At 34.1% G+C, this 9491-nt stretch overlaps 2 protein-coding genes across 2 annotated transcripts in view; both read left to right on the forward strand.

Moving 5' to 3' along the window:
* Positions 1-9491, forward strand: part of LOC102019755 (arylacetamide deacetylase) — a 328447-nt gene that overhangs the window by 112007 nt on the left and 206949 nt on the right. The window lies entirely within an intron of this gene.
* The window catches only part of LOC102006182 (arylacetamide deacetylase-like), a 13337-nt gene continuing 4511 nt past the window's right edge, over positions 666-9491 (forward strand). The window contains exons 1-4 of the mRNA XM_005393036.2: positions 666-998; positions 3732-3954; positions 4648-4717; positions 7791-7962. Of these exons, the coding sequence (XP_005393093.1) occupies positions 861-998; positions 3732-3954; positions 4648-4717; positions 7791-7962 (603 nt within the window). The 5' untranslated portion in view covers positions 666-860. The remainder of the gene's footprint in view (positions 999-3731; positions 3955-4647; positions 4718-7790; positions 7963-9491) is intronic.

The following is a 9491-nucleotide window of genomic DNA, read 5'->3' on the forward strand; positions in this document are numbered from 1 at the left end:
ACCCAAACAAACACACCCAAGCACAGAGACATACACTGTAGGGAAAACAGGAAAACAAAGAACTTTTAAAAAAGTTTTCCATATGCTCTTTAGCCATATAAGTTTGTCTGGCCGAAACTCTTAGGCTATAGGGCTGTGGCCAAGTACTTATCCAAATAAAACTTATTTCATTCATTTATGGAAGACCTTTAAATAGATCAGATAGATTTAATATTTAGAATTTTTAGATGATATAAAAATTACTTACTGTAGAGTGTGGTTTATAGAATATAGAAGTATAATATGTAATTGACTGCTGCTGTCTCCTATGCTAGCATTATATTTTTTGAAATCCTTTCTCAAGAATGATCATAATGAACTACCAATATGTCTGTCTCTTGCATGATAATTTGAATTGTGTAGAGGCCTATATAATGCTTACTTATATTTGACCCTCTCAACACTAGAAAATGTTTATTTGTTTTTCTGTATTCCATGATACACTGTTTTACAACAAAGATTATACAATCTGTAAGCTTTGAATACATAATTATATTACAATTAAAAACGTGTTCCTTCATTGTTATGCAATACATAGTTGCTTAGAGGAAGGATGATGATAAGGAGTATCAAAGTTGACATACTTGCTCAACTCCTGATTATGCATTGAACCTTGTGCTTATAATTCGGACGATAATGCCGGATGTTCAGTTAACATTGGTCTGACAACCCTGGGAGAAAGGGAGAAAATCTATCTTTGAAAGAAAAGCAAAGCTCCTGGATGGGGCTGTAGCACACTGGCAATTCAAGTGGGCAACTCAGATAATTACGGAAGATTACTTTCTGAGCTTCTGAGGACAGAGAAGCTCAGAAAGCACAGCATGGGAAGAAAGTCAGTGTGCCTTCTAATTGTGGGGGTCCTTGTAGCATATTATGTGTATATGCCCCTCCCAGATAATGTGGAAGAGCCGTGGAAATTGATGCTTACCAATGCACTGCTGAAAACTTCTCTTCATCTGGTAAGTCTGAAAGGTTATGAATTCCAATGTCCATATGCAATTATATATTCCAAAGCAGTTTTCCAGGCTTGGTTTTTTAAAATTTATCCTTGTTTAAAAATAATGTTATGTTGAACTATTTTTGTTTTTGGTACCGGGAATCAAACTCAGGGCCTTGCACTTACTAGGGAGGTGCTGTGCCACTGAGCTATATGAGATTACATCTCACACCAGTAAGAACGGCTATCATCAAGATAACCAGTAACAAGTGCTGGAGGGGCTGTGGGGCAAAAGGAATCCTTCTCCACTGTTGGTGGGAGTGTGGGAGTGTAGACTGGTGCAACTACTATGGAAATCAGTGTGGGTGTTCCTCTAAAACCTAGGATTAGTGGTCCCATTCGACCCAGCTACTCCCCTTCTGAGTATCTTCCTGAAAGAATTAAAGACATCCTACCACAGTGATATATGTGCACTCATGTTTATAGCAGCACAATTTGTTAAATCATAGTTGACTCTTGGAAACAACCCAAATGCCAATCAACAGAGGAATGTATAAAAAAGACGTGGTATGGAGTACTACTCAACAATAAATGAAGGATAAATCTGAGACATTTATAGGTAAATGGGTGCACCTTGAAGTCATACCCATAAGTGAAATAAATCAGACTCATATGTGTAAACATCATATTGTCTCCCTAGTGTAAGAAGCTGAAAGAGTAAATAAGACCCAAAATTTAAAATAGATATAGAGGATGGGAAGAAACTGCTCAAAAGGAAAGAGAAACTTAAATGGGAAAAAGGAGAAAAGAAGGAAGGGAAAAGGGAAAATAAAAATAAATTATATATATATATATATGTTATATATATATATATATACACGATTCTTAAAATAGTTATACTACTAATTACTATTTTTACTTCAATGAAAAGAAATGTTTCTGCTTATATAATTTCATGAACTTTCCATACCTATGTCTTGTAATATGAGCAACTATTTTGAAGATAACAATATGCAATGTACTAACCATTGTTACTCTCCTGCAATCTTGTTTTCGAATTTTATACTATTGGTTCTGTTTTTTATCTTTGCTTGAAAATAAAAAATAATGTTATAACTTTCACTATTTACTGCCTAGAAACATGGTTTATTTTCTGTTTGCTATGTTTTATAGGAATCATGTTTACAAATATCAAGTGCAATAGGCTAGCAGGCTTTTGAGCAGTTTATTCTGAAAAAAAGCTTTGGTTAGGTAGGTTAATGTCACCATGGTGGTCTTCCATTGATATTCTTTATTTAATGCACTGGTAGATTACTACTTTATTTTAAAAATAACCTAAACATGGTCTGATTATGCACCAGTGCAATAAATATAAACCTGTTTGAAATTTTCTTTTGGATTCAGAATACAGAAAAAGGAATACACAGAATTTCTCAAGGAAAACCTGTACAAGCAGGATGGCTGGCATATTTCCTGAGTATTTGGGTCGGTTTGTAGGCAGAAATAGAAGAGGAAACCCTGCTCTCTCCTGGAAACCGGCTTCTTGCCAGAGCAGCTCAGGTGTGAGGAAACAAGCCAGGTGTTTGTTCTTGTACATTGGATATATTTTCCCATTATTTCTTTTATTGTTTGTTGAACTTCATTTTGACATTCTCCCTTTTGAAAATTAAAACAGGTGGATTTTAGTTCTCATTTATTGAACTGCAAATTTCTGTCAAATCCTCTTAGGAAGCAAAGCCTGTCACTGTAACATTCACATTTTAGTGTGGGGGGGAAAGAATAAATTATAATGAAATGAGGGAATGAATTCACATCATGAAAGTAAGCTTGAAAGAGGTAAGACAGGAACAGAGATTAATTCAGGCATATGATGGGAATAGCTCTACTCTATATAGGATCAGAGGACTCCATTGATGAAGAAATATGTGCTAATAAGCCAGATCATCAAAGAATCCAACCACATTATGAGATTAGGATAATACGGGTTCCATCAGTAATATGAACAAGTACAAATCTCACACTTGCAAAATACTGACAGGTGAAGCAATCTCATGAAAAATTTGCAGTGGTTGGGAATACATCTGCAACTGAATTATGAGACATGAGATGTTTTATAATACACTGCTTTGTGACCAATGGTAGTAAGTTTTGATTTAATTCCATGAGTAATATGGAGGTTTGAAACCTTTAAGCAGTGGTTTTATATTTTTAATATTCACTGTACTTGGAGTCCAATTTGGGAAATGTCTGATGTTTTAATACTTTTCATTTTAGAGGTACTGCTATTTCTGTTTTTGTGATTTTCCTCATCTCTAACAGTATTCCGTTTTAAGCTTTGTTTCTAACTGTAATTTATGAATATATTTTCAGGCCTCTCAAAGTGTTGTTTAATGTTTTTGACTATGTTTTCTTATTCTTTCATTTTCTGTTTTTGAGTTCAATTATTTCCTTGACCATGTGGTTGCCGTTTGTTTTGTTTTGTGTATATTCCCTTAAGGGGGCTTCCTTCAAATTCTTGTCAAACTTTGCACATCTGGTCCCATTTCACTGAGCAATTATGCTGTGAATGAAGAGCAAGTCAAGAATCAAATGCATTACTGCATTTCTCTATTTTCTAAAAGGATTAAGGGGACTCATGCATAAGGACACCATTCTTTTCACCTGATATAATTAGGGGTTAATATCTACTTGTATGTTCAAATTTCCCTTTGAATTTGGAACTTAAAGTCTAAGATGTGTTTGAATTTCTTTTTAGGGTATGTTCATTGAAATTCTGGGGATTTGTAATTTTATTGACATATTGGCGCTAACTGTGAGCATTGCGGAAGTCTCACCAACTTCAGATGAAGTGCTCTCTGTGACAGAAACCACATTCAATAACACTCCAGTTCGTATATATGTGCCAAAGAGGAAGGCAGATGCACGAAGAAGGGCTGTGTTTTATATCCATGGTGGAGGCTGGTGTTTTGGAAGTGCTGGTAAGTGAAAGTATTGAAAATCTCTGTTACTGAGGTAGTTGCAAAGTTCTCACTAATGCTTTCTATAATCTTATTCAGAAAGGACACAAATCTTGTCTTCTTTTTTGCTTTGAACTCTGGCATAGATTAATATTTCCTAGAAGATTCAGATCTTTATTTCCCATTTATATGTATGCAATTTCTCATCAAATCATGTAGAACAGAGAAGAGAAATAGTTTCCAATAAATTAAATTATATATTAAGGCAACGTATTACTGTTTGTGTTAGTCTGTATTTTATAAGAGGACCAATTAATGTGTTAATCCACTAACTCATCTATTTGCTTTGTGTCTGGCAATCTTCTAGCAATGTTGGAGAAGTTGGAATATATAAAATTGTTTCATAGCTTTAATTCTAATGCAGCAATCTCTAATCATCTCATGTGAAGAATGAAGAAGATTAGAAGGTTAGGGGAGAAATCTGAATCCGTTAAGTCAGGGAAGGGTGCTTTCTTAGGATACAAAGTATTGAATTTTTCTCTCTGTTAACATGCAACAAGTAGAGAACTGTCAAAATGTGAATCATGTGGGTACAGCTCAGGGGTACAGCGTTTGATGGCATAATGTAAATAATGTACAGTAGAATTCTGTGAAGAGAACGTTCTCCTTTTTCTTTGTTCATTTTTATAATATTTTGCCTTTGTTCTATTTAAGCTTTACGTAATTATGATCTGGTTTCACGATGGACAGCAGAGAAACTTGATGCCGTTGTCATATCAACTAAGTAAGAGCTGTGTTGCTTTGTGTATAGTATAGATGCCTTTTTACCGGTATTCTCTCAGATCTTTCACCGGGCTCACCTGTGTCAAAAGGAAAATATTCTGAGTTCACATGGAGACATTTCAAAGAAAACGCTAGACTTACCTTGATTAGTAGTGAGCAAAATGTGTGCGTGTGTGTATGTGTGTGTGTATGTGTGTCTAAGTGCACAGCAATGCATGCGTGTGTCCATGATTTGGGCACACAGACAAGGTGATACCAAAAAAAAAATTTACATATAAATTGTATTATCCTTAGAAATGATGACTTAGACCTGATTACCTTCTAATTTTAACTCTTAGTTTTTAAGAATGAGCTTCCTGGAGTTAGAGGATTATCTATAAAAGCACACGGTAAATAATTCCTACCTCTGACCCTCCTTGCAAAAACTAAGAAGTAACACCCTTGAAAGACACCTAACACAGGGGCTAGAAAATGATGATTTAGAGCACTAAACTTCACTTTGAAATTTAACAAAGTGAGGAATTCAGCTTAAATTAATGTGTTTGCTCAATAACCTATGTCTAAATGCAACACTAAGAGGCATATCATTGTGTTAATTAGGTACGCTCAGGCCACAGCACTATATACAAGAGTAGATCAAAAATTAGGTTAAGTGATTAAATTAAAAACAAATTTGTTACAGTAGAAGACATATTTCCAGGAAACAATGAGACAAGTACATTTGAAACAAGGGTGAATATTTTAAAGAGTATTAATTACAATGTGTCTTTCATTGTAATAGTATTTTAAACTTAAATATTCGCCATAATATTCAGTCATAACCTTGTAATTATTTAAATTTAACCTACAGAAAAGGATGGAATGGTTAAAAAATAACCATTTTATATTATGTCTAGTTAAATCATTATTACACAATTGAAACATAGATATGCTCAACTTTACTTTGTAAATGATTCCCACTCAGTAGATAAAATAATGTTTTTAAAAAATTCTTTAACTAGGATATTCTAACTTGCACTGCATCTTACATTTCCACTTTGATTTTATATATGTTTCTTAATAAAAACAAGTCAAATGACACTGAAAGACATATATCCACATTTGTTTCATTTAAATAACTAATGAATTACACTAACTTGGTGAAATTTTAAATTTCTATGCAATTCTGTGCTTTATCTTTCACATGTTCTTATTTAAATTAATGGTCAAATGACATCTTTTTTTGCAAAATGGACACCTTTTTCCACTCACTAAAATGGCCAGTAGGCCCAGGAAATATTGCTAAATATCAATACACATTAAAAAATGCAAATAAAATCCACTTGCTGTCCACTGGGTGGCTATAATTGAGAAAGAAGCTAAAGCAAGTGTTAGTGAGAATGTGGGAAAATGAGATCTTCTGTATCCTTGTGGGAAGGTAGATAAGAGCAGACACTTCAAAAAATGTATGAAAATGTTAAAAAAAATTGTAACATTACCTAGCATTTGCAACCATAGGGTAATAAAAACATATCCACTTAAAAACTTTCACATACAAAGCAGCAATATTCATAAAACTACTAAAGTAGAAATAATGCAGTTTGTATCTAGATAAATGAAATGTTGCATATTCGTACAATTGATTAGAAATTGTCCTTAAAAAGGAATGGTATGAGATGCCTAAATCCTAAAATACTTAAAGTATGTTAAAGTAGCCAGTCCCTAATATGATTCTGTTTCATAAAATTTCTAATATGCACAAATCCATAGAAGCAGAAACATTAATAGATGCCAAAGGATGAACATCACTCTGGGAAACTGAAACAGGCCTCCTGAAGTGTGTAGGGGTTATTTTGTTGGCTTTTATCACTTTTTATGAGTGCTGACAATATTATAAATTTCATTGGTATTATGTATGGAGAACGCCTAAAATCCACTTAATTTTGCACTTTAAATTAATAGTATGGCCTGTAAAACATATTTCAAAAAGGTGGTTACATGAGAAGTTAAGAATTTACATTTATTAGTCATTAATACATGACTTAAGGTATTTTTATATCGATATATATATCAATAAATGATAAAGTGGAAATATATTATTTATTGCTCAAATATACAAACATATGCTGTGGAAGAATCTTAGGAAAAAGGCTGTTAAAGCAATTTAGGAAAAAGATATCCAAATTATCAACAAACACATGAAAAGATAGTATACATAAATTAAATTCACTAAGCTATACATCCATATATAATATTATGGTAAAATTAGAGAGACCTATAACACCAAATGTCGGTAAGTGTAGACATCAAAATGCTCTTTCTAAACTGTAATTCTGGTAGACAGGAATACACATTTTCAACAAACAGCAGATATTCAACTATCCATAGCACCACTGTTTCTGTAAAGTCAAGTTTGCAAGCAAGCCAGATCACATGACCTTTCGTAAGTCTGCACAGTTTTTATTTACTTATCATTTATTCATTTATTGGTTTTTGGTGGGAACATTTAATTTTTCACATGAAATTTACTTTCTCAACATATTTGTAAATACACAGTACCTCATTGTTGCTGTTAGGTACAAAGTGTGCACTGATTTCTAGACCTCACTGACGCTTCCTGGTGGAGTGCATTAATTAGTATCCTTTTTCTCACTTTCTACAGGCCCTGAGAACCAGGGTTTTACTTCCTGAGTCTATGAATTTGAGCATGTTAAGTATCTCACACACGTGGAGTCACAGCTGTCCTTTTCTAGGTAGCTCATGTTATTGGTTGAGTGAGTTGTGGCCCATTCACACAGTGGGGTACTCATCTATTGTATTCTAGGTCATCACCTCAAAAGCAAGACAGGCAAAATTAGTTAATGCACTGAGTCAGGTTAACGAATACTTCTGGAGATAGACGGAATGAACAGGAGACTACCGGCGCTGGCAATGTTCCATTTCGTGCTCTGGGTGCTGCTCGCTCTGTGGCTGTGTTCTTTCAGAACTCCAGCAGCTGTGTATTTAGGACATGCGCCTTTCTGTTCTGTACTTCATACTTTAACGCATTTTCTTTTAAATTAGTGATGAGAATACCATGCTTTATTCCCCCATAGCTACAGATTAGCACCTAACCATCACTTTCCAACCCAATTTGAAGATGTGTATAATGCTTTGAGGTGGTTCTTACTCGAAAATATTCTTGAAAAATATGGTGTGAACCCGGAGAGAATCTGTGTTTCTGGAGACAGTTCCGGAGGGAATCTAGCTGCTGCAGTGATTCAACAGGTAGGAGCACTGTCATTGTGTGTTTTAAAAAATAGTATATTTATGAACAGACATAAATACACCTATGTAAATATAAAAGTTGCATTTTTGGAACTGTCAGAGCACTGAGAAAGTGTTTAAAACCAAAATGTCAGCTTCTGTACCCATCACAGACTTTTTAAATAAGGAAATTACAGTCCTTTAAGCAGGTCATTGACTCAAACTTTTGTATGTGTAAATAAAATATTGTAGTAGACAGATCAATGAAATAAGATGAAAACAGAACATGATATCTGTTCCTTTGGGAAATTCTGAGGTGTTCAATCACGTTCAGTGCAGTGGTCTTCTCTTTCCTAAATTAGTACGTGTTTGCAGTACATAATGAGGACACTCATTACAGGGGACTTGTACACGCGCATAACGTATCTGAAATCTTTTTTGGTCTGCTTCCCCTCCCTCCAACCCTTCGTTCCCTCTCCATTTACAAAAGCTCTATTTCCATTTTTAATTCTTTGTTCCCCTTAAATCGCATTTCCTTCCCTTTCCTCTCCCCTCCCCCATCTCGTGTGCCCCTTGCCTGTGAGAAAGTTCCCCCTACTTCCTGATATCTGCCCTCCACTTTGCTGCTCATTTGCCCTTTGGGTTTCTCATACAAGAGTGACAGTGAGATGTTCAAATTTGTGTGTCTGATGTATTTCACTTGGGATGATGGTCTCTAGGTGCATTCATCTACCTAGAAACGCCTCAAGGTTACCCTTCCTCACTGCAGAGTTTGCTCCACTGTGTACAAATACCACATTTTAAAAATCCATGTATGTGTTGATGGGAAAATGGGCTCTTTCCAGGATTTAGCTAGTATAAATTGTGCTGCTATAAACATGAGTATTGCCAGAATAATTACACTGTTTTAGAAAATTATCAGCACATTCATGTTTTTATGTGCTACAAGGAAAAAATACTACTTCTTTGTATGTATATGTAAAATAATATTCTATGTGTTGTTTCATAATAATATAAACCAATAATAATAAATATATTTTCTCCCACATTACACATAGAAAGAATTTTGACACAAATCAAAATACTGTTATTTACATTTAAAAATCAAAATAACATCATATACCATAAACATTTACTTATATAAATATTTTAAAATGAAAATAAAATTTCTATTAGATCTACACCAAATCATATTTTATCTACCACATTTACATTTCATCTGTCACATAATCTACCACATTTATAGAATGAAACTATTGTTATTTATTTATTCTTAAGGGAATTAATTTGTGCAAATATTTTCAATTACTTCTTAGCTCTTTTTTTTTTTTTTCAGTCCCAGGGACTGAACTCATGGTCTTGTGCTTGCCAGACAGGCACTTATGCCACTGAGCTATATTCCCAGCCCCTTTTTAGCTCTTAGATAAGCTTGTGTTTTTTACTCTGCCACATATGAAATGTGGCAGAGTAAAAAATCAAAAATATTTGCTTTGTTAGACTTATTCATTACTTTAGAATAAAAAATTTTAGCTTCTAGTGTCTGAGATGGA

This window comes from Chinchilla lanigera, unplaced genomic scaffold (genome assembly GCF_000276665.1).
Source record: "Chinchilla lanigera isolate Chin_1 unplaced genomic scaffold, ChiLan1.0 scaffold00047, whole genome shotgun sequence".
NCBI classification, from domain to species: domain Eukaryota; kingdom Metazoa; phylum Chordata; class Mammalia; order Rodentia; family Chinchillidae; genus Chinchilla; species Chinchilla lanigera.